The 26,157-nt window shown below is 44.1% G+C and overlaps 2 protein-coding genes across 3 annotated transcripts; one reads left to right on the top strand and one right to left on the bottom strand.

Annotated features, from left to right (window-relative positions):
• Positions 1-3,519: 3,519 nt before the first annotated feature.
• On the bottom strand, positions 3,520-8,370 carry LOC114450378 (leukotriene B4 receptor 1-like). Of its 2 annotated transcripts, none has more exons than XM_028428437.1 (5): positions 8,251-8,370; positions 6,394-6,982; positions 6,106-6,306; positions 5,516-5,559; positions 3,520-4,513 (listed from the first exon to the last, which is right to left on the bottom strand). In XM_028428437.1, exons 2-5 carry the CDS (start codon positions 6,961-6,963, stop codon positions 4,240-4,242), a joined length of 1,089 nt encoding a protein of 362 aa, XP_028284238.1. In that variant the 5' UTR covers positions 6,964-6,982; positions 8,251-8,370; the 3' UTR covers positions 3,520-4,239. The 2 variants fall into 2 exon arrangements, with proteins under 2 accessions (XP_028284238.1, XP_028284239.1); XM_028428438.1 differs by having other exon boundaries at positions 6,394-6,979; positions 8,248-8,333.
• A 5,849-nt stretch (positions 8,371-14,219) lies between these two features.
• Positions 14,220-23,501, top strand: nfatc4 (nuclear factor of activated T cells 4). The gene is made up of 13 exons (XM_028428211.1): positions 14,220-14,872; positions 18,773-18,939; positions 19,010-19,522; positions 19,600-19,775; positions 19,850-20,012; positions 20,146-20,246; positions 20,500-20,601; positions 21,005-21,192; positions 21,275-21,415; positions 21,992-22,047; positions 22,133-22,259; positions 22,451-23,173; positions 23,266-23,501. The coding sequence occupies exons 1-13, from the start codon at positions 14,677-14,679 to the stop codon at positions 23,334-23,336; spliced, it is 2,724 nt and encodes a 907-aa protein (XP_028284012.1). The 5' UTR covers positions 14,220-14,676; the 3' UTR covers positions 23,337-23,501.
• The last annotated feature ends 2,656 nt before the right edge of the window (positions 23,502-26,157 follow it).

Genomic DNA, 26,157 nt, shown 5'->3' with positions numbered 1-26,157 from the left:
CCCAACCGGTCAACCAGTGATGCTGTTTCCACAGCACTCCACACAGCCCTCACCCACCTGGAAAATAAAGACTCATACGTTCGAATGCTGTTCATAGACTTCAGCTCAGCATTCAACACCATCATCCCACAGCAGCTCATCAACAAACTGGACCAGCTGGGGCTGAACTCCTTGCTGTGCAACTGGCTGCTGGACTTCCTCACCGGGAGACCTCAGACAGTGCGGGTCGGCAGAAACACATCCAGCACCATCATAATGAACACCGGGGCTCCCCAAGGATGTGTGCTGAGCCCCCTCCTCTTCACTCTGCTGACCCATGACTGCACGCCAACACAGAACACCAACATCTTTGTGAAGTTTGCGGACGACACAACTGTGGTGGGTCTCATCTCCGGTGGAGATGAAACATACTACAGGAATGAGGTGCACCTTCTGGCTGGGTGGTGCAGAGACCACAGCCTCTCCCTGAATGTGGAGAAGACAAAGGAGATGGTTGTGGACTACAGGAGAGCACAGAGTCAGCACACCCCTCTGACCATCGACGGTGCTGCTGTGGAGCAGGTGAGCAGCACCAAGTTCCTGGGTGTGCACATCACTGAGGACCTCTCCTGGACTAACAACACTGCATCCCTGACCAAGAAGGCACAGCAGCGCCTCTACTTCCTCCGCAAGCTCAAAAGAGCCAGAGCCCCTCCCTCCATCCTGTGCACCTTCTACAGAGGGGCTGTTGAGAGCATCCTGTCCAGCTGCATCACTGTGTGGTACGGAGCCTGCACCGCCACCTGCAGGAAGACGCTTCATCGCATAGTGAGAGCAGCTGAGAGGATCACCGGCGTCCCTCTCCCCTCCCTCCAAGACCTCTACGACAGCCGTCTCACCCGAAAGGCCCTCCGCATCACAGGAGACCCCACCCACCCTTCACACCGCTTCTTCAGTCTGCTGCCATCAGGAAAGAGACTGCGCAGCCTCCGGGCCAGGACCAGCAGACTGAGGGACAGCTTCATCCACCAGGCTGTCAGGAAGCTGAACTCTCTCCCTGCTGTGCCCCACTTTCTCCCCCTTCCCTGACACCACCCCCCACCCCCTACCCCTACCACCATCCCCTCACCCCTACCACCACCCAAGATAGGAACTCTTTGTACCAGCCACTTTACCAAAGGAACTCTGTGCACCAGTCACTTTTTACCCTGTCATGTCACACCAGTCTCATATAAGCTGCTATAACTTAAACTATTCCTGGACTGTTTACATTATGCCAACTGCACTGACTTGCACCATTGCATCTTTTGCACTCTCATACCAGTCTCAATAAGCTGTTATAAGTTAAACCATTCCTGTTTATATTATGCCAACTGCACTGACTTGCACTATACATCTTTTGCACTCTTACTGCATTGTGCCTTCATTATGTGCCTTGTATTTTGTGTGTGCCTCATTGTAGGTACATTTTTTTACACTTTATATTTATCTTTAGTTTTTAGTTACATGTTATATGTTGCGGAGTGAAGAGTAACGCAATTTCGATTCTCTGTATGTTCAGCACATATAGCAGAGTTGACAATAAAGCTGACTTGACTTGACTTGACTTGACTTGACTTGACGGTCGCGCTGTGTACACTTTAAAAATGCTGCGCGACTATGCTGAAATGTACGGTAAAGCGAGAAGAAACGCCACGGCGCATTCAGATGTTACCGCGGTGCTGCAGCCGACATCTGCTCTTAAAAAGCTCAGACCTTGTCCAACTTTCAGAGCTTTGGGATTGTTTTTAAAATTAGTTTTAACTCTAATGGTTTTCTTCTGTAAAAATATCTTTACATCATCTGTGCTGCACTGTGCGGGAGTGTGTTTCAACATACAACCAGCAACACTCAGAGTGGACCTGGACACACACAGAGGACAGAGGAGAGAGCAGTAAACACACAGACCAGTTCACATCATCAACACCCTCCGCCACACATTGATTCTGAGCCTTTTTTCCGCCAATGCGACTTAATAATATCGCTATCTTTCCATTCATTCAACTCCGCGCAACTCTCTCTCTCCTCCCGTCCGCGTTCACACACACGTACACACATAAGCGCGGATATGTTCACAGAGAACACGAACAACGTTCTTGATAATGGAACATTAACTCAGCACAGACAGAGCTGGTAACGCAGCAAACATTATAGGTGATTTAAGGTGAAACGCGGTTGCGGTTGAGATAAACTACGTCATATGACAATAGTCACATATGAATAATAACATCAAAAGCTGTTTTATTAATCAGTTAGTTGCCTTTAGTAGTTCCATATATCTGATTATAGTATTTATGCTATTAATGTATTTATGTGGTTATATCACATTATTTATTTTAACCTATATTTTACCAGAAAATGTCATTTTACAAAACAAGAACAGGCTGATATATGAGGTCAGTGTTGACTTCATATAGTGAAATAAAAACCTTCAGCTTCAGATGTTTTTGTATGTTTTTGTGGCCCTTTGCTTTTCTAATGGAAGTCTATGTGGCCCTTGCAAAAAAATAATTGCCCACCCCTGCTTTAGACGGTCCTCTCCTAAGAACAGTGACTACGAGCTGTATGCTGTTTTGTAACCTGAACCTGTGGAGTGTCATTGATGTAGTTGTGGAGGGTGCTGAAAGAGTTAATTTTTTAGCATGGTCCCCTCTGTAAATATACAAACATGCAGCTGTCATGGAGCATTTCTTGTAAGACCTTCAGAAAGTCACCCAGTGCCGTCTGAATTATAACAATGAAAGATGTGGTTAAGTCAGGTGAACAGGACGGGTGTTGGATGAGTTCAAATCCACATTCCTGGATGGCAGCCATCCCCACTGTGGACTTGTGGGCCTGAGTGTTGTCCTGACTTGTGGATTTTCTTCTGTAGCCAGTGTACTGCTGTGTTACTGGATCATGTCATGGATCTTGTGATGGTTCTTCAAGGACAGGACTCATCTTCTAGACTCTCTCATGCTTGAATCCCACTTCAGAGGCCTCCCTTTGTGTTTTAGTGTGAGCATGTTATAGTCTGTAACGTTGGGATTTATTGATGGTGGTGGCTGGTATCAAGTCTTACTAAAACGGCCTGAGAAAGTCTTGCGTTAGCCCACTGGTAGCACTTTTTCCCTCTTTCCAACCACACGGCAACATCTTGAGATCAGCCCAGGATCCAAGGCCTGCCCACACAACCCCAAGAGGATGACAGAGAGAGTGAAACAAGCCCCCAGTTACACGCCAGTAACATACTCCTAATGATTGTGAGAACCGGAGGAAGGCGAGGAAGGAGGACGAGAGAGACAGAGGGAGGGAGAGGAGAGGAGGAAGAGGAGGAGGAGGAATAAGGAGCTGGACCGAGGCAGAGAGAGCCAGCTCTGTCATTGCAGGGTCATGTTGGATTTTTGATGGAATGCTGACAAGTAAAATATCTTTATACAGTAATCTATGCACATATCCCATACCAACACATGGCATGATTCATTAGGAATATTGGTGCTGTATAATTATTCAATTATATAATTTAAATTGTAATTTGGTGCTAATGCTTGAACGATTCTTTCAATGTGTTGGTATGTGTACATACTTGTAGATTGTTTTTTTTACTGGTAAATAAAGCTGAGAGGTAAAACTGTTGTTGCTTTATTTTACACATCAAGGTGGCAGAAAGTGTGCGGTGGTCATAACATGGAGGTTAAGCTTTATATGCACGAATAAATAAAAATGAAAAATCAGATGGCTGTAGTGTGTTACTGTGGGTAAAAAAAATAAATTTTATATGCCAGAGTCCTGCTCCAAACATTGTAATTGGAGAATATGAACCATCTACTAGCAAGTTCAAAGACAAATACTATTTATCTAACTCCCTGAGTGGAGTGATTATATAATTGGAGCAACAAAGCAGGAACAGAATTGCTAAAAGTCTCACCACAGTGTTATAAACCATTAAATGTGGCTTGATAATGTTAATCTTATTACAGTAATGACTCCAGGGAGATGTAATACAGGCTACTGTAGGTAAATATGTATTAAAAAAACACTGCACAGGTATTCAGGTACATGTACAAATAATAAACTGCTTGTGCCTGTACCAATGACTTAAAGTCTCTTATATTTCAGTCTGAAGAACAAATACTATAGTGGTACATTAGTTTTTTGTCTGTTGCTTCTACACAGCTTGACACTTTGTTTTTAGTTTAGAGTGCAGTTACTTATATACAAAATCCAGTCAGTGCTTAAAGTTCAGTCAGTGCTTCCATTCTGTGCACCTGAGGCCACTGTGTTGTTTATGGAGTCACCATTAGTTTGTCCAATGGGGTTTTTGTCCAAAATCCGTCCCTTGTGGGTTCCCGATTGCTCTGACGACAGCCCCTCGAAGAGCTTAGCCATGAAGGCGAAGCCATTCTGCTTGATGTAAGACTTGCCAGCAAAGGTGTAGAGGATTGGGTTGGCACAGCTGCTGATGAAGGCCAGTGCTGACGTCACCGCACGGCTGGATTGATGGATGTGTTCCAAACTGTCGGTAAACAGAACAGCACAACATATAGGTCCAATTTATGATAAAAGTTTACAGACCAACACATAAGCTGTCATGCATCAGCCCATATGTATCGTGTTGCAGAGACATCCATTGAAAAGGCTAAATATGATAACTTGTTACAAAAATTGTGCTCCATAAGGAAATGTTTTTTTTATTTTATTTGATCTTAGAAATATTTTGTGTATGTCTGTTTTTATTTTTATTTATTATTAGTAGTAGTAGTAGTATCAGTACTTCGCTAATTTCCGTGTATTTGTTAGCATGCTAACTGTAACCTGTAGTACCTCTTTCAACCACAAGGTGGTCTAGTGAGTCAATTCATTGATCGGTTTGCCCTCCGGCAAACAAGAGAAGAAGAATTATCGGGAAGTAGCATAGCGTTGATCTTGTCATTAAAAAAACCCGTAAGATGATCTGCTGGGTGAGCGGCATGGATTCTGCTTTGTGCAGGGGGACCAGGACCAGGCCCCTTCTTCTCCGCGGTGCTTGAAGTTGGGAGGCCCGGAGGAAGTGAAAGCCTAGTGAGTAACCAGGAGTTGGCTAGCTAGCTAAAAGCTAAAAACAAACCCCCGGAAATTAGTTCACCCCCAATGTTCACTCACAGCATGAAACAAGGTGGAGTTTTTACTCCAGCAGACAGACCGCATGGAAGAGGATTAGGAACTGGGGCCCCTTTGCTTTCACTGGGAGGCTCTGAAACAGAGTCCTGGACTCCTACATTAAACTGGACGGGCCCTCCTCGTTTGGACCCCTGGCAGAGATGCAGCTCAGTGTGGTAAGTGTGCACTTTTCATCTCTGGTGGAGGAGGGGTTCAGTCCTGGTCATGTTTTTGCTTTGTAGACTGCATTTATACATAATTGATCCTTACTCTGTTCCTACCCTTAGTTAACCACTCTTTAAGTCAACATGTATCTGCAATGATGGCTAATCATGTAAGGTTTTTAATTCATGTAAGGTGAAAATCTTTTGTTACTCACATCTTTCTTGTGTTTGTCCCGACTGTGTACCACTCAGCTGCAACCTTGGACAGAGCAGAACAAACAGATTTACTCCTCAGGTTCAGAAAAGAGCATTTAAAAGCAGAAATGTGTTACAGATTTAGTAGGGGTATAAGAAAAAAATTGATTCTGTGATATATCGCGATATTTTATTTGGAGATACTGGTATTGATGTAAGTTGTGGCCAAATCGATTTTTTATTAATTATTTATGAGCAAACATTAATAACATAATTAACAACATCTTACTTTTGTGGTGCACACTGCCTCTTTCAGCATAAAAACAAATTGAATGTGAGATACAGTTGCATTGTGCAATGTTCTTATAATTAAAATAATTATAAATAACATTTTGTTCTTGTGAAAGATGTATTATTAATTTTCAGATTATGCTTTCCAAACAAGTTTCCATACTCTTAAAAATATATATATATATATATAAAATCGCAATATATAACGTCTTTGTTACAGTATCGGGATATATATCGTATATCGTATTGTATCGTGACATGTGTATCGTGATATGTATCGTATCGCCACATCCTTGCCAAGATTTAGACTTTCACTTACCGTTATCATGTTAATAACGTGGTATGGAAACCAGAATATGCCAAAAGTGATCACAATAGCCAGGATGAGTTTCTCGCTGCGGATCTTTCGTTGGAACTTGGTCTGTCTGAGGCGTCTCAGGATGAGAATGTAGCTGGTTGTGATGATCGCAAATGGAAGAATGAATCCTACTACTGTCTCAACAGCGTACTGAAACCTCACCTGCACACAGGAGGATCAAACAAAATACACTGAGGACCTTGATCAGTTTTTTCTTAATCAGTTAATGATCATAAATAGTCTACTTACATGTCGAGCCTCCTCATGTTTAGGTAAACACACCAGTCGGGTTTCGTTGTACTCATCGTGTTTAATGACCACGTCTCTGAACACCAGGGATGGGGTAGAAGTGAGAAACACCAACGCCCACATGCCTATGAGCACCCTCCTCACAATTTTCTCAGTGATCAGGTAGGGTAGTCTCCGTGGAAACACCACAGCCACCAGCCTGTGCACGCTCATCAGTGTGATCAGAAAGATGGAGGCGTACATGTTGACGTTGCACAGGTAGAACAGGGTTTTACACATGGGTTTACCAAAGATCCATGTCTGCTTAGCCAGGTAGATAATGAAGAAGATGGTGAGGGCCATGAGGCACCCATTAGCAAACGCTAAGTTGAGGATGAGAAGGGTGGTGACGGAGCGTCGCCGGATGCGTGCCAGGATGCTCCAGACTATAAAGAGGTTGCCAGGGACACCCACGAGGAGGACCAAACTGAGGATGAGGGTGCCCAAGGCTGTGGAGAAATCATTGCTCACAGCGCTTTCCTCCTCTGGGTTCGGGGTGGTGGTCAGTGGGAAAGAAGTTGTCGTAACCATACTAGAAGAAGTTTTGATCCTAAAGATGAGAGAATTACAACCTTATGTTAATGAGCTGATATGAAGACTGATGTGGTTGCAGTGTTGCTTAAAGGTAGGGTAGGTGACTCAGTGAGAGTCAGCCAGATTTCCAAAGTAAACACACGCCCCTTTTTCTCGGAGCTCACCCCTAAGCCACGCCTCCCAATCACGTGGACGCGCATCACCTGAAGACGAGCTGCGGTCTGTGGCTTCGGCCATCATGCACGTACCTCTCTGGTGCGTGGAGAGCAGGAAGAGAGTGACAACCAGCCAATACTCTGCGCAGGGTCCACCCGGAGGATTGGCTGATGTTTTTAGCGTTTTATAGCTTCCACAGATGATTCATGTTCTTCGTTTTAATGCGAAACTGCCAAACTAATTGTTTGCTGTCGGATGACGTCTGCCAGCCTGACATAGCCTCTAAAATATTAAATTCGGGCCCCGTATCCAATCTTCGAGGCAGCATGCTAAAATACGCCAAACGTTAGCAGTCCTGCGTCAAAGACTGAAGAATTTCCACACAGTCCTCTGATTCACATGGATGATTTTTTTCCTTGTCCTCATTTGTTTCTTCTTCCTGGATTCTTTCTCACTGTCCTTTCACATGGAGAGTGCAGAGGTCACAGAGTGTTTGACCTTTCTGTTTATTTTGTATAGACAAATCCTTGACCCAAGCCTGACATGCATGTGCTGACCACAACATAAGTATTGATGGAATGATAGAGAGAGAAGGTCATTGTTTCAGAAACTGGTCATCATATCATTATACGACGAGAACAAGACATCAAAACTTATTATTTCCTCATTAAGTCCTAATTTCCTTGCTCTGGTCCCACTAAAACCAGCAGTTTATTTTCCACTGATGGCTTTATACATGAGCGAGGGGGGTACACAAAATGAATCAAAGACAAGCAAGAAAAGCCAAAGCACAGAGGCTGTCAGGTAAAAGTGTTGATTCTCGGAAATGTAAAAACACTTCAGTGAATCTGTGGATTATTAGGGAGCAAAGGAAGGTTAGGAGGGGTGTAAATGAGACAGGAAACACTGAGGAAGTGTGAATTTAGCAAAACAGAACTAGAGATTTTTCTCAAAGAGCCTGAAAATAACTGAGTGGTGGTTCTGACACGAATGTCTCCGTTTGCCAGTAAATGAGTCCTGTTAGATTGTTTTTCTAAAGTAATTTAATAAATCTACTCTGTTAACATTATCATTTAAACATCATGAAAACACTGAAGAAAAATGTCACCAAGTTTCCCAATGACTGACCTTTGCAGGATGCGATATGTTCCCGATTCAGATATCCCACTCCTGTCTGGGTGTGATTGTGTCTCTGTTAGCTCAGCTCACAATAAACTGAACAGCGTCCTGCCTCGCAGGCTTTAATACGCTGTGAGAGAGAGACGAGGAGGGAGGCAGGGAGGGAGAGAGGGGGGGTGTGTTCTTCCTTAAAAAACTCCTTAAACACTCTCCCTCTTTTTGTCTTAAGTAGTGTATATTCTTCTCCATACAAGGTCTTCTGAAGTGTTTGTGCAATAACACAATGTCCACTGAGTCCTTTTCATAAACATACATGTGTTCTTTTTAAAAAAATATGTTACAGTGTCACACAGAATAATACGTTTTTTTATGTCCTGAGGCACTTTTCAAGTCAACTGTTGCATAATGAAAAGGAACTGAAAAGTATAGGTGATTCAAAGGTTTGCACAAGCTCACTGTGTCACTAATGCTAGACACACACACACACACACACACACATAAAAAACTCACACTCACTAGTTCAAACTAGTCCATGTTGCTCCGAGGAATGCTGGATTCCATGATGAAGAGGAGCGGGAAATAAGAGCCGCAAAGCCAAAAGGGATTTTCACATTCATTCTTCCAGAGAGAGTGTGTTGAGCATGCCTGCCCTCCTTTACTGACGTCACGCCTCACGATCATGTAGATTCACTTGAACGTGGATGGTCGATGACGTTATGGTGGAGTGTTGTTGTGAATTACCACTTTCATGATGTGTTGTATGGCTCTAAAGGAAACTACACCTTATATTTTTACAACTTTGACATATTTGTTTCCAAGCATCTCATTAATAATAATAATATATATATAATATTAATGAGATGCTTATATATATGTGTGTGTATATATATGTTTATATATGTGTGTGTATATATATGTATATATATGTGTGTGTATATATATGTATATATGTATATGTACATATATATATGTATATAAACGCAACACTTTTGTTTTTGCTCCCATGTTTCATGAGATGGACTTGAAGATCTAAACTTCATTCCAGATACACAATATTACCATTCCTCTCAAACATTGTTCACAAATCTGTCTAAATGTGTGATAGTGAGCACTTCTGCTTTGCTGAGATAATCCATCCCACCTCACAGGTGTGCCACATCAAGATGCTGATCTGACATCATGATTAGTGCACAGGTGTACCTCAAACTGCCCACAATAAAAGGCCACCCTGAAATGTGCATTTTGTTTCTGCTTTATTGGCGGTCTGGGGACTCAGAACCAGTCAGTATCTGGTGTGACCACCATTTGCCTCATGCAGTGCAACACATCTTCTTCGCATAGAGTTTATCAGATTGTCTATTGTGGCCTGTGGAATGTTGGTCCACTCCTCTTCAATGGCTGTGCGAAGTTGCTGGATATTAGTGGGAACTGGTGCACGCTGTCGTATACGCCGGTCAAGCACATCCCAAACATGTTCAATGGGTGACATGTCCGGTGAGTATGCTGGCCATGCAAGAACTGGGACATTTTCAGCTTCCAAGAATTGTGTACAGATCCTTGCAACATGGGGCCGTGCATTATCTTGCTGAAACATGAGGTGATGTTCATGGATGTATGGCACAACAATGGGCCTCAGGATCTCATCACGGTATCTCTGTGCATTCAAAATGCCATCAATAAAATGCACCTGTGTTCTTCGTCCATAACAGATGCCTGCCCATACCATGACCCCACCACCACCATGGGCCACTCGATCCACAACATTGACATCAGCAAAGCGCTCACCCACATGACGCCACACACGCTGTCTGCCATCTGCCCTGAACAATGTAAACCGAGATTCATCCGTGAAGAGAACACTTCTCCAACGTGCTAGACGCCATCGAATGTGAGCATTTGCCCACTCAAGTCTGTTACGGCGACGATCTGGAGTCAGGTTAAGACCCCGATGAGGACGACGAGCATGCAGTTGAGCTTCCCTGAGACGGTTTCTGACAGTTTGTGCAGAAATTGTTTGGTTATGCAAACCAATTGTTTCAGCAGCTGTCTGAGTGGCTGGTCTCAGACGATCTCGGAGGTGAACCTGCTGGATGTGGAGGTCCTGGGCTGGTGTGGTTACTCGTGGTCTGCGGTTGTGAGGCCGGTTGGATGTACTGCCATATTCTCTGAAACGCCTTTGGAGACGGCTTATGGTGGAGAAATGAACATTCAATGCACGAGCAACAGATCTGGTTGACATTCCTGCTGTCAGCATGCCAATTGCACGCTCCCTCAATGCTTGTGGCATCTGTGGCATTTTGCTGTGAGACAAAACTGCACATTTCAGGGTGGCCTTTTATTGTGGGCAGTTTAAGGTACACCTGTGCACTAATCATGATGTCAGATCAGCATCTTGATGTGGCACACCTGTGAGGTGGGATGGATTATCTCAGCAAAGCAGAAGTGCTCACTATCACACATTTAGACAGATTTGTGAACAATGTTTGAGAGGAATGGTAATATTGTGTATCTGGAATGAAGTTTAGATCTTCAAGTCCATCTCATGAAACATGGGAGCAAAAACAAAAGTGTTGCGTTTATATTTTTGTTGAGTGTATATATACATATACATATATATATGTACATATACATATATACATATATATACACACACATATATATAAGCATCTCATTAATATTATATATATATTATTATTATTAATGAGATGCTTGGAAACAAATATGTCAAAGTTGTAAAAATATAAGGTGTAGTTTCCTTTAGAGCCATACAACACATCATGAAAGTGGTAATTCACAACAACACTCCACCATAACGTCATCGACCATCCACGTTCAAGTGAATCTACATGATCGTGAGGCGTGACGTCAGTAAAGGAGGGCAGGCATGCTCAACACACTCTCTCTGGAAGAATGAATGTGAAAATCCCTTTTGGCTTTGCGGCTCTTATTTCCCGCTCCTCTTCATCATGGAATCTAGCATTCCTCGGAGCAACATGGACTAGTTTGAACTAGTGAGTGTGAGTTTTTTTATGTGTGTGTGTGTGTGTGTGTGTGTGTCTAGCATTAGTGACACAGTGAGCTTGTGCAAACCTTTGAATCACCTATACTTTTCAGTTCCTTTTCATTATGCAACAGTTGACTTGAAAAGTGCCTCAGGACATAAAAAAACGTATTATTCTGTGTGACACTGTAACATATTTTTTTAAAAAGAACACATGTATGTTTATGAAAAGGACTCAGTGGACTTTGTGTTATTGCACAAACACTTCAGAAGACCTTGTATGGAGATGAATATACACTACTTAAGACAAAAAGAGGGAGAGTGTTTAAGGAGTTTTTTAAGGAAGAACACGCCCCCCCTCTCTCCCTCCCTGCCTCCCTCCTGGTCTCTCTCTCACAGCGTGAGATATATTTTTGTTGAGTGTATATATGTATATATATATATATATATATATATATATATATATATATATATATATATATATACATATATATATATATATATATACATACATACATATACACACACACACACACATATATATATATATATACATATATATATGTGTGTGTATATATATATATATATATAAAATAAAAAATAAATTTATTATATAAATAAAATAAACATAATAAAGCACTATCGTGCTAATAAAGCACAAGATCAATCTCTCTCTCTCTTTCTGATATATATATATATACCAGAAAGAGCTTTATTGTTTTTATTTTATTTAATCACATGTGTTATAATTGTGCCTCAGTTTGAAGGGAAGTCAAATAGAGCAATCATTTGTGATTTCTCTATCACGTCATATAAAAAACATGTTCTTACTGTAATGTCTACATCACTATCTTGCCCTCGGAAAAGTTAATGTAAAACTATTCTGGCTTTCACCACATGAGGGCGATGCATCCCCAGGTATTCTCTCCTCCATTAAACTTGACACTCAGCAGCTCCTCCTGTGTGCTGTGCTCATCCATCACACTGTAGCAGTCCCCAGCCTTTTAATTTACAGTTTCACAATCCTTTAAAACTTTCCATTTCAGGAAAGGGCCTTTGTTTGAACTCCTGACAAAATTCATGTCACTTTGTCAACCCATGTTAATGAGATTAAGGACGTATGTGTAATCTATGCAGTAGATTAACTCAAGGACGGAATCTAAGAAACAAATAATGTTTTTTTCATGAGATAAATAGATAAAACTTCATCAACAGATGAAATAAAATACAATACAGGTGTATAATGAGAATGGGGACAGGAAGAAAGGTTGCTGCCATTCTGTGTCTGAGTTCCTAGAACCCATCAGCTAGTTTCAGACCAGATAGATCTCGTTCAGACTTGTGTAATCTGAACAGCGCAACTCTCAGATTCGCTGAAATCTGAAAATAGGTCTAAACATATCCGGCTATAAAGCAATCCGGGATTGATCCCACTCTAGCCGGATTGATTCTCCCCAATCTGAACAGGGTCATAGTAACTAAACTGCCCCTGATGTCTTTAGACGGTCCTCTCCTAAGAACAGTGACTACGAGCTGTATGCTGTTTTGTAACCTGAACCTGTGGAGTGTCATTGATGTAGTTGTGGAGGGTGCTGAAAGAGTTAATTTTTTAGCATGGTCCCCTCTGTAAATATACAAACATGCAGCTGTCATGGAGCATTTCTTGTAAGACCTTCAGAAAGTCACCCAGTGCCGTCTGAATTATAACAATGAAAGATGTGGTTAAGTCAGGTGAACAGGACGGGTGTTGGATGAGTTCAAATCCACATTCCTGGATGGCAGCCATCCCCACTGTGGACTTGTGGGCCTGAGTGTTGTCCTGACTTGTGGATTTTCTTCTGTAGCCAGTGTACTGCTGTGTTACTGGATCATGTCATGGATCTTGTGATAGTTCTTCAAGGACAGGACTCATCTTCTAGACTCTCTCATGCTTGAATCCCACTTCAGAGGCCTCCCTTTGTGTTTTAGTGTGAGCATGTTATAGTCTGTAACGTTGGGATTTATTGATGGTGGTGGCTGGTATCAAGTCTTACTAAGAAGGCCTAAGAAAGTCTTGCGTTAGCCCACTGGTAGCACTTTTTCCCTCTTTCCAACCACACGGCAACATCTTGAGATCAGCCCAGGATCCAAGGCCTGCCCACACAACCCCAAGAGGATGACAGAGAGAGTGAAACAAGCCCCCAGTTACACGCCAGTAACATACTCCTAATGATTGTGAGAACCAGAGGAAGGCGAGGAAGGAGGACGAGAGAGACAGAGGGAGGGAGAGGAGAGGAGGAAGAGGAGGAGGAGGAATAAGGAGCTGGACCGAGGCAGAGAGAGTGTGTTTATTTAAGTTTTTCGTCTCCTGACTCAGACAGAGAGCAGACTACAGAGGATAATGAGAAACAGATCTTTGGTGGAGAGGCCGAGGGAGGGAGGGAGGGAGGGAGGGGAAACTCTGGAGAAGGAGGGACGAGGAGGATTTGAGAGGGGGGGAAAGAAATGACGAAGAAGAAGAAGAAGAAAGGGGGAGGAGAGGGGAGAGTGACAGCCAAAAAAGGGGGGCTGTTGTGTTCATGGCCACAGGAAATAGGCCCTCATATGTTCACTAACTGACAGTCAACATCGCAGCGCTGGTGGCCGTGCGGCCGGCCTTCAATGGCAGGTTTGGTAGACAGGGATCTACTTACCACGTCTGCTGCTCATGATTAGAATAATAATCATTTTGTTTGGGGGCTTAAATGTGTGGAAAAGGTTGGACCCAAACTTTATTTTAGTGGAAAAAAACTCAAGAAATGATGATGGAATGATGTAAAACAAGATGATAAAAAGCAGTTGCACAGTGCTTTTGTGTTTTAAGTAAAAGTGAAGGGATTGTGACTAAAAGAGAAACCTCAGAGTGAGAGGGGAGGGGAGGGGGGAGAGAAGGGAGGCCGGTGGGGGGGGGGGGGGGGGGGGGGGGTTCATGAGTGACAGACAGAAGGTCCTATGGGGAATGAGGAACGGACCAACTGGAGCTGGGAAACCCACCCAAAGGCAATTAAGGGTAAAGGACGACAAAAATATTTGATAAACTTTTTTTTTCCTCTCTCTGTCCTGAACGAGGAAAGGAGGAGAAGCTGGAGCCGTCGTGAGCATGGCGATGGAGCGACAATGAAAGAAGCGGCTGTATGTGGGGGATTTGTTTCTGTACAGTATCCTGATTTGGACCGTAAGGCATCAAGTTTGAAAAAGTTGCAAATAAACGAGCGAGAAGCTGCTTTCATCGCGTGGAAAAGTTGCAGAACTCAAACTTTCCAAGATGAGGAATATTTGCGCAATGGCACGCACATAGGAGGACGCCAGAACAGTTTGGGGAATATCTTTGAGGACGGTAAAGTCGCAGTGACCGGCGCAGGGAGATAAGACTCGATCACTGCATCTGTATCCTGTCCTCGCTGCCTGGAGGGGCGATGGGGGCCGCGCCGGGCTCGGGCTGGGAGGAGGGCGAGTTCGAGTTCAAGCTGGTGTTTGAGGAGGATCCGCAGAGTCAGGGGCCATCGCCGGTGCGCTCAGCCGAGCTGGAAAGCTCCGCTGCCGGGGAGGAAAGTGAGGGCGCCCTGCTGCACCTGGACTCCTCCAGCAGCGGCGGCAGCAGCAGCACCCTGGGTCAGAGTCATTACTTGAGTTTGTGTTGAAACAAAGGGACACGCTGCTTAAAGGGGGTCTGAAGGGCCAAGACAGGGCAGCTTCTATAATGCATGGGAACTTCTGCGTGTGTGTGTTGCATGTTCAGTGGTGGGGGGGGGGGCTTCATGTGCATGCGTGTGTTTCTGTGATGTGTGTGTGTGTGTGCTTGTTTCTCTGAGTATGTTTTCATTGTGTGTTTGTTTTGTGTGTGTGGTATGCATCTGCGTGCATATCTGACTGTATTTGTGGAGTGCATTTGCGTGCATATGTGTGTTAGTGTGTGTTTGTGCATGTGTGCAGCTCCAGACTCAATGTGTTTCTAATCAGCTGTGCGTGTGAGAAGAGTTAACAGCTGCCATCTGGGAAGCAACCTCAACCTCTGTGTACTGAACACACACACACACACACACACACACACACACACACACACACACACTCCTTCAGTCAGCCTCCATCTCCCCCCATTTTTAACCTCCACACACAAACACACACCTCATATCCTCACATCCACTCACTCATTTGTTTCCCGCCCACACTGGCATACAGTTGTATTACCACACCCAAAGTGAGCTGCAGGACCAACAGGAGAACATTTCTTTTTGTTGTTGTCAGTCCTGGTATTATGAATACATGTATAACCTAACTACATATGAATCATAGTGCTGTAAAGATGTGTTTTTTAGCTTCTAGGTTGTCCCCTGAAATTCAGATTTCCACCCAGAAATTCCTGTCCGAGCTTCAGCTCATTATTTATTGCTTATTATTATTTTTATGGCAAGTGGGCAAGAGTAAATTCAACATCAGACTTTGAGGACAATAGCGTAAACACAAGTTGCTGGTCTATTTTGCTTCTCAGAATAAAATATGAAACCCTCATGAGCTCCACAGGCCTTATTTCAGGCTCATTAACCAAAAACCCATTCAAAACACACAATTGACTTTACAATGTGGGAACCAGAAGTGCTGAAATAGTTTTGTTTTTGTGGCTAATTTCTGCTGCTCTCCATTGTAAGTGTTGTAGCCAGAAGTCTGAGCAGATATAAGCATTGATCACCTTGAATGCTGCACTACCTACTATACCCAACAACCAATCATGTACCAAAGTAAAGGACTGCTTTGTAGTACAAAAGCTTTGACCTGTCTACATGATGCTGAGTTGTCGTTTGATGTTTTGTGACATAATGTTTAGGTAAATCATAAAATTAACACATAAAATTTAATTTTGTTGGATCCAAGCGGCAACCTTCGGGGCTCAAAGTTGAAGCCCATGCGGAAGTGTCAAAACTTGTAATTTACGCCGCAACCACTGGGGGCTGGCTCCAGAAGTGAGTAATTTCCCATAGACTCCCATGTTAAAATGGCCGACTTCACAGCAGAAAAGAACATGTTTACAGCCTGGTACAAAAAACCACTCTGGTCTCAGATGATAGGTTCTCTTCTAGTGTCGATTGTACCGGGGGTGAATTTTTTTACAACTCACTCGTTTCAATTTTATTCGAAATTAAACTTACGCATAATTATGGGCGTTGCTGCTTGAGTGACAGACGTTGACGTATCACAGCGTGAGTTTCCTGCTTCCACGATCGCCCGCCCCCCTAAACCCCGCTCGTGCTCCCCCTCTTTGTCCATATTTGGAGTTTTGGCGGACGTGACGCTGCCAACATGGCGGCGGTCATCACGTCCCGGAACCCCCCACCGAGCCTCAAAGCGGCTCTTCAGAAACAAACGGGTGACGTCACGGAAGCTCTGTCCATAGTTTTCACTGTCAATGGTTGGAACACAACAGTGCAGTGTGGAAAGTTTCTGACTGCAGTTCACATAATGTCCACAGGTGTCACTGTAACCTTTAAGTAAATGCATTTAGTAGCAGGAACTTGTAGTCAAAGTATCTGGGCTGATATGTTATTATTTAATTAAAACAGTACAAGTGTAGCATCAGTGTGAGAGCAGCATGGCATCTGAAGGGTCATCAGATGGTTAATGAAAAACCTATGATACAACAATGCTTCTGTTTTTTTCCCCTTAGTATTGGATGAGTTAAACATTTACTGAAATATTTTTTGGTTTGGTTTTTAAAGTTTTTACCATATCGTTTACATCTGAAATCTGAGCTTGACGTTTCGTGGTTCAGTTCAGGACACTTATTTGCACATGAAAGTATATTAGATGGTTCTTTGTGTGTTCACTAAGTGTTAGGTAAGTTTTTGCGGCTCATAAACTCCTCTGCTGGTCCGCTCACAAACATGTAAATCGCAGTTTCATGCGGCAGCAAGGAGAGTTTGCCTCAGCACTGCAGCGCCTTTAATCACTTGGAAATATTTTTGTTGCCAGGAAACATTTGAAGAGATTTTTCACCCCGTCTCCTAATTTGTTGGCAGTTGCTGTTGTGTGTCCGCGTTGCCCAAAAAAATTGCCTGCATGGCCCACCGCCACAGCGGAGCAACAGTGATCATATGGAGCCTCGCTCATTACACAGTAACTACTGTTTGGCTCCGTGTGGAGGCCGACCGCACCGCGCTGGGGGAATGTTGTGGCGAGGGCTGTGGCTTTGAGGGGCTGTGGGCCCATCTGAGTGATTCATTGATGAAATTCAATTTTCTGTTTTTGAAAAAAACCTTTATAATTATTACTGTTAGCTGCAGTTGGATGTTTGACTCACCGTGGTTCAGGGTAGCAGCGGTGATCCTAGAGTCTGTTTGGGTCATCAGCATCATCACTATTATTTTATAGATAAGCTGACACTAACAAAAGTTTGCAAAATCTAAACTTTTTCTGTTTAAAAACTAAAAATATTGTCCTGTATTCTTAAATTTGTGACTGTAAAACAGTAAAATGTACACAGACCCAATCAAAAGCAAAGGTGAAAGGGCCCAATTAAAGGTAGGGTAGGAGATTTTGAAAACTCAGTGAGAATCAGCCAGATTTCCAAATTAAACACACGCCCCTTTCTCTCAGAGCTCACCCCGAAGCCACGCCTCCCAATCACATGGACGCGCATTACCTGAAGACGAGTCTGTGACTTCGGCCATCATGCACGTACCTCTCTGGTGCACAGAGCAGGAAGAGAGTGACAACCAGCCAATACTCCGTGCAGGGTCCACCCGGAGGATTGGCTGATGTTTTTAGTGTTTTATAGCTTCCACAGATGATTCATATTCTTCGTTTTAATGAGAAACTGCCGAACTAATTGGTTGCTATCGGACTGTAAAGAGAAGTTACACTAATTTAACAAAAAGTGCATCAGAATGAAATCTCCTACCCGACCTTTAAATAAACAAATACAATGTAGATGAGTTCATATGTTCTTCTCTGTTGATGCTTCAGAGCAGAACTCATCTCGTTGGATCACTCAAAGTGAATTACATTTTACACATTGGATTATTCTGTTAGCTGCTGGTGGTACAGTAATATTTTAAGAAAAACTCTTTTTAGTTATTTTTGTATACGTTTATATTAAGAATGCTGTACTGGCATTAAATGCACAAAATGCACACACACTGGTACCAGTGTGTGTGTAACATATGGCAGTAATTATTGTAAATCAAGGAAAAACTGATGTGTATCAAATGATAGAGGCATGCTGATGATAAAAAAAATGAAGCTTTACTTACCACAAATTATGTTTACAATATTTTGACTGCCGTCTAATGAGACTTTCTCATGCCAGACATAAAAGAACAGCTAAACTGAAAGATTAATCATATGACCCCCAAACCTATGATTTGAAATGAAAGCATGTTTGAACGAGGAGGAAGAGAGTTTTCAGCTAATAAGCAGGCAGAACATGAATTGTTGTCACGCGGAACAAACGGTTCAGACCATCAGACTTGGTGTTTGTCCCATTTCTTCACATTCAAACTGATGATTATTTCTCTTCAGTGGCAGACAAACACCTGGCGGGCTCTCATGCAGGTCACTCAATCAGCATCCCCAGCCCGCCGCTTTCATCCAATCAGCGGGCAGGGATGCATTCTCCGCCTCCACGTAGGGCTCCAATCAGAGAGTTCAGTGGGACCTACGAAAGCCTGCCGGCGCGCTCTGTACAGGTGAGACGACCATGGTTTGAAACATCCTGTAAAATATAGCTATAATGAATATTTTGAACCTACGGCCCAGGTTTCAGAGTCCCGTGTGGTGGAGTGCCCCAGCATCCAGATAACCACCATCTCACCTGAAGATGACCCGCCACCCACCATTTCCAGCTACTGGGACATGGGCAACAGCGGTGGCTGGGACCGAGAGCGCCTCTACCTCCCCCTGCTGGACCCCTTTACATACCGGGACAGATGCCCCGGCTCCCTCAGCCCCAGCCCAGCCTCCAGCCCCTCCTCTAGAGGCTGGCTCAGCCCGGCCTCCAGCTGCGACTCACTGCTGGTGGAGGAGGAGGAGCTCAACGACGCCACCATCAGTTTTGGGCTCTCGCCTTCGTCGAGGCCCACTTCGCCTGGAGGTAAAAAACGTAGAAACTCCCCGCTGGCCTCCCCCTGTACTTCACGGAGAGGCAGTTACTCAGAGGAGCTGCAGGGGTGCAACCTGGAGGGTGGAGAGTCCACGCCCCAGTCCCAAGCTCCACCCAGCAGCTGTGAACTCAGCATCCCGCAGAAAACCAGGAAGACGTCATTGGAACAGGTAACAAATTTAGTCGGTTTGTCGCTGTATAGCTGAAAAATGTATGTTACACTGAAGTGGATTTTTTTTTGTTCCAGTTGTCGCCACGGGAGGTGGATCAGGAGCAGGCTCCAGGCCACAGCTCCCCCTGCCCACTGCCAGAGACCCAGCAGACCAGGAGAGAGCTGCCGTCGCTGGGCATGGACTACCTCTCTGTGCCCCCTGCTCTGGCCTGGGGCAGAACCCGGGCCAGCGCCCACAGCCCTCTGTTCAGGTAAGGGTTCATCGATGGAACGATATCTGTTGTTTGCAGCGCTCAGTAAACCTGTTTGATTTAACACACTGCAGGTCTAACGCTTTGCCACCTCTCGACTGGCCGCTGCCGTCCCAGTTTGACCAGTATGAGCTGCGTATTGAGGTGCAGCCGCGGCCGCACCACAGAGCGCACTATGAGACAGAAGGCAGCAGAGGAGCCGTCAAGGCGGCACCATCAGGACATCCTGTCGTCAAGGTGAAACCCTCAAACCTGCAGACATGTTTTTAGTAATGTAGTCTCTGCAGTCAGAGGTGGTGTTCGTCTTCACATAATACGCATGCTGACCTCACAGTTTGATCTCACCACACACACTCTGTCCCCTCTGCAGCTGTGTGGATACTCAGAGAGGAAGCCGCTCTCTCTTCAGGTTTTTGTTGGAACAGCTGATGACCGATCAATCAGGCCTCATCCTTTCTATCAGATACACAGGTACAGAGCTGCAGGACATTTACAGACCAACATATTTGTTGTTTTTTTTGTGTTTTGAAGGGGCATGACACTGTAGAGAGGGATCACCTGACCATTGTGGGTTTGCATAAGGAACCACCAGCTGCTTCTGGTGTTGGTTCAGACAGTTTCTGCCTCAGTGTAGCTTTGTCCTTTATGTTTTTCATGCTTATTGTCAAAGGTAACAACACTGTTTGTTTGGCTGTTGAACTTATATGTTTCTTTGCTTGTTCAGGGTGACCGGGAAGATGGTTGGCACCACCAGTCACGAGAGCGTCCAGGCGGGGACCAAACTGCTGGACATCCCCCTCAACCCCGAGAACAACATGACGGCACTGTGAGTAGAAAATAAACTTTGCAGGCTGTACAATATAAAGGTTTTTGTGATTGACTAGACTGTTTTCTTCTTCTGTTGCATCATGAAAATATTTATTTCATAGGAATCAGACATGCATTGTGCACACAAATGAACTTAAAGTTTTCATATTCTTTAAAAATCTGTCAGTGTTTGAATATTCATGTATTTTCCTTTTGTGTTCTCTAAAAAATAGGTTTTGTTATTGTTATACAGAAATCTTCCTTTTTTCTTATTTAAAGTCAGATTTTTATTTTGAGCTAACAAAAAACTTCAGATATCAGATATTTTCACGTAACCGCGCAGAAGTGAAAGTTGTTGCTCAAGAAAAGTCTAGAAAATCCTGAAAAATATTCTGGAATAAAATCATTCTCGTGTTTCTCAGCATCGACTGTGCGGGGATTCTAAAACTGAGGAACTCAGACATTGAGCTGAGGAAGGGAGAAACGGACGTCGGAAGAAAAAACACACGCGTCCGTTTAGTGTTTCGTACCCACATCCCTCTAGCGCCCCCTGTCGGCCCGCCTGGGCGCATCTTGGCTCTGCAGGTCACCTCTCTGCCCATTGAATGCTGTGAGTGAATGTTTGAACAGAATCCTCACCGAGCGGTTCGAAATCCACATGGCACATAATGGTCCTGTTCTCCCTGCCTCAGCCCAGCGCTCGGCTCAGGAGCTGCCCGTCATCGAGTCGGTCAGTCTCACTTCCTGCTCTGTGGAAGGAGGGGAGGAGCTACTTCTGAGCGGCACCAACTTCCTGCCCATCTCCAGAGTCCTTTTCATGGAGAGAGGGACAGGTAAAATATCCAGAGGGGGCACAAAACATCCCTGATGTGTACAGAGAGTATAAAGATACCAGAAAACAATAGTCCAAGTGAAGCACATCCTTATAAATTCACATTTTTTAGGTTTATTAATTGAGATCCAGATTAGATGCTGCAGGCAGCTTGTTTCACATAATTTGCATTTTTTCAGTCGCACAGTCATTTAATAAAAACAGGAAGAATAAGAGTCTATTTGTATCGTGTGCATGAGTGAGTTTATATAAATAAGCAAGAAGTTTAGTAGAAGTGCAATGAGAAGACTTTTATTTATTTTTATGTGCATTTTCAGGATGATTACTTCACACTAACATGTTGTAATGCTGATGTATTTATGTGAACTCATGCTTTAAGAGTGCAGGTTTATGGAGAGCGGGGTCATTATTTGTTTTTAAATAAGCAGATCTCTGTGTGGCTAAACCTCAGCTGCTCTTTAAGTATAAGACGCCTGCCTTCATGTATTATTTTCACTGTATTAAAAGCTTACATTGTTGGCGGCAGCTTTCTGAGCCCATGCTTGTTATAACTCCACCCTCCGCTCTTACTTGTCAGATGGTAAACTCCAGTGGGAGGAGGAGGCCCATGTTGACCGTGACAACAGTAACGAGGTAATTTTTGTCGCCCTTTTTGCGGTCATTAACACGACTGAAACATTTGATGATGCTCCGCTCACGTTGTCGACGTCATCCTCAGTGTCTGCTGTGTGTGAGGGTGCCGGCTTACAGCGACCTCTCCGTCAGTCGGCCTGTGCCGGTCAGTCTTTATGTTTCAAACGGGAAGAGAAAGCGGAGCAGCACTCACTGCTTCAAGTATCTGCCCGGTGAGTTTTCAGTCCCAGTTCACTCGCCTCTTTGTCTTTTTATAATAGCTAAATCCTCCCTTATTGTTTTCCAATAAAAAACATAACTTCTGACACATTTACATAAATATTTCTTAAAAAAAAAAAGAATCATTTCTTGACCTTTGGCCTTTGACCACCAGGTGTCAGTGTTTTTCCATTTCCCCTCACAGTTATGTTTAAAGAAGAAGATCCCCTGCTGTCTCGGCCCTCTGTGCTCCCTGTGGACGGTGGGACTGTGTGTCCTGTTGGAGGTCCGACCAGGATGGACAGGGGTTTCCATGTGAGGGGTGACCTCATGTCTGACGAGCGAGGCCTGGGCTTCCACCTGCCCCCCTACCCCTCCACCTACTCGCCTCCCTGTCCGCCCATGGGGTACCACGATGAGTACTGCTCCAAACCTGACGCTCCAGTGGAGGAGCCTGGCGGGTCTAGGGCGGACCTGTCCGAGCGTCACCCTAGTTTTGAGAACCTGGAGCTGGGCTTCACCGAGCTCCTCCCGCCTCTGTACCCCCGCGGCCCACAACCTCCCTCCCCCTCACCTTCCCCATGGTTGGACTCCCCCTACCTGTCCTCTTCCCCCTCCCCTTCCCACTCCTCATCTCTCAGCCCGTTCCCGGCAGGAAGTCCCATTTCGACTTCCCCTCTGCCTCCCAACCCCACCTCGCCTTACCCACACTACTCTGCTTATCCTCAGGAGGTGTGTCCCTCCCCTCCGTCCAACCCCAACCCCTATCAGGACATCTCCCCAGCACCATACTCCCACTATGAGGGCTGGGACCCCCAGGGAAGGGTGCTAGGGACAGGACATGTAGGAGAGAGGGACGCCAAGATCCAGGAGTGCCCTCTGGAGTTTACCAGCTCTGCCTCTATGCACCACATCACCTTCGAAGAAGGTGAGACACATTCATTCATCTGAATGTCTGCAGTAATTTATTGATTTATTGATTTTTTTGGGGGGCATATAGTAATAGTCTCTCCTCCACAGTGTCAGAGTTCATCGGAGAGGACATCCAGTCTTACCAGTCAGCCTCACAGATGGACAGCCAGCCAAACTGAGTTCTTCTTTTTAAATTCCTGATGCTCTTCTTTTAATAAGATGCATTGCTGCAGTTACATGTAATATCGACAGAGGGGCTCTGGTTACCGGGACACTGTCAGGTAACTGTTTTCTAAAGGGATGTTTTTTAACATGTTTTCGATATAAATTATACAAGAAACTCACTGGATGTGGTGTGTCTTCTTTCTGCAAAAAAAAACAAAAACCAGTGTATCCAGAAGAGCAGGACTCGGTATGGAAAATGAAAGATTATTAACCTTAATTTGTTTGAAGACACAGGCCTTTCTTTTTCCTGAAGGTGCTGTTATTATAAGGTTGGGATGGAAACTTTTCTGAGTAATTGATGCACGATTTAGCATCCATTTTCCCCAAAAGAGCAGCAACTCACAGCTTTTTGTCAGATTTTGTGTAATAAATTACTAAAACAGACCGTTACACTGAGAATGTAAGACAGGGCGCCTCAGTAGATGTTGAGTGTAAAAGTGTTGGAGACAAAAGAGCTCCTGGGAGGATGATGTGAACGGGCTGTGACTGTTTGAAAGGTTTGTAAGAGGAATAGTTTGTTAGATCGTCTCAAAGCAGAGCAGGATTATCTTGAAGAAGAGTGACACCTGGAGGAGGAGGAGGGGAGGGAGGGCTTTATAATAATCAGCTGCTCCTGTTAAATATCACATTCTGTATCTTATTTTCTGCCTTTACTTCAAGAAGAAACAAAAAGCAATAAAGATGCAGTAACCTAACAAAAGAGAGCTCAAAAGCAGCATTATATGGGATCCTGACAGTTTTATGAGTCTATATGTTTGGATGCAGCCATACATGGGCATGCTGGGAGCTTGAGAACAAATAACCCCATGGTAAGAGATGGATGTGTGGCCGTGGTACAATAAACCCACTGTTAGAATCTGAAGCAATAACTTAGACTTTTCCAGGCTGCAGCTCAGGAAAGGTAGTAACACATGGAAAGTTCAGGAGAGGTGAACGAGCCAAAAATAACTAAATGGAAAGGTCCCGGTGTTTAATGCATTCCCGGCTGTTGTAAAAAGCTTCTTATTTACTTTGTTTATAGTGAAGGATTTTTCTTTAATTGTCGCAATGTCAGCTTAAACAGTCCACACGGCCGTGCAGATGTAGCGGTGATGACATGCATGTTGTATTCCCTGCTTTGTATGTGAGTATGAATGGGTTAAGTTGTGCAGATGTAGATATATGTGTGTTTGAATGAATGTTAACATTTTGATATCGAGTGCAAGATTTGAAAAAAAAGAAAAGACAAAGTCAAGACACAAATAGTACGAAGATAGGAATCTCCAACACCTCGGTGTCTCTTAACTAACAGACCACACACTGAGTGTGTTTACATGCACATAAATATCCTGACGTTGTCTCTAATCCTGGTTTGGATCATATCCAGGTCATCCATACACAACTGGGCCTCTGTCTCTCACTTCTCTCTCAGGGTGCTCTTACACATGTAGGTCCAAATCTCTTAGAGACAGCTGAAGGGACGTGCTCCTATAGGCCCCTTTCACACTGGAGAAAGTCAATCCAGCTAGAGTAGGATTGAATCCAGATAGTCTAGGCTGGATACGTTCAGACCTATTTTCAAAGCTGGCTATCACACACATGTGTCTGCACTCAATCCGGCTTGTGTAAATAGCGTGTAAATAAACTCGGGGCAAAGCTGTCGTAGTTCGACGGTTGTTTACATACGTCTTTTGTACGCGACCCGGACACTGTCCCTGTGAACCAGAAGTTTCACGTCCCTAGTCGGATTCACTATGTGCATTTGCTCAGACCTGAGTCAGATTTGAGCCAATGCTGCTAGATCCACCTCCGAGAGGTGGATTGAAATCAATCCAGATATATCCAGATACGGCCCAAATCCTGCTCTAGACGGATTGATTTCCCCAGTGTGAACAGGGTCATAGTGCTTTCGCCTCCTCATTGCTTCATGTTTGCCTTCGGTTCAGTCTGCTTTGTTGGTTTTCTCTCCTCTTTCTCATGTGTCCATCCATCTATCCTGAAGCTGCTTTGTCCTGTGCAGGGTTCTGGTTGTGTGTTATTTTTCACAGCTTGACTGAAGGTGCACATTAAATTATCCTCCCGTCTCCCATCTAGTTACATTAAATGACACCAGGGGGAGGTATGATCTCAAACATCCGACTGTGAGCTGTGACTGACACGTGCAGGTTCATGCAGCAGTTGCCTCCTGTAGATCATTTGGAGCTGATGTGATAACAGAGTGAGCATCATGTTTAAATAACTCAAGTCCCAAAAGACAAGCTAACTATAGGATCCTGAGGTATGTGGGAGGAAAGAAACAGTGGACTGTTTATGTGTCACAACTATTAGACCATATTAGAGGCTTCAGGACATTTCTGAGGCAGATGTTTTTATTTGTGTGTTCTAACACTGGCTGAACAACATTCTCTCAACCCATCTTTGCTTACTACGCTTTGGTTGAAGCTAATAGGAAACGATTGCTAAATACACAAAAGTTACATTTCTCTCCTGGGACACATCAATCCATGATGTTATGGGGATATTTTAGTCTGAACCGAATTTAGACTGACCAGCCCAACCGGACCCACATTACAGCTCGGAGCATCTGTTTCCAGAATCATCACCAACCATCGCTCTCATAACATCACACGTCACTTTTACTAGTTTTCATACAGTTCTTTTTTTAAATATAAAATCCAGGACCACTCTAATACATGGAGGCCACTGCTTATTACTTCCCCAGGCACCACAACCACAACACAATCAATCAATTAAAGAATGGAAAAGAAACTCAGTTTGGCCATCATTTTGTTGCTG

The sequence above is a fragment of the Parambassis ranga genome, chromosome 17, assembly GCF_900634625.1.
Source record: "Parambassis ranga chromosome 17, fParRan2.1, whole genome shotgun sequence".
Classification (NCBI taxonomy): domain Eukaryota; kingdom Metazoa; phylum Chordata; class Actinopteri; family Ambassidae; genus Parambassis; species Parambassis ranga.
The sequence above is the reverse complement of the archived record's forward strand: the minus strand, read 5'-3'. Positions and strand labels throughout refer to the sequence as shown.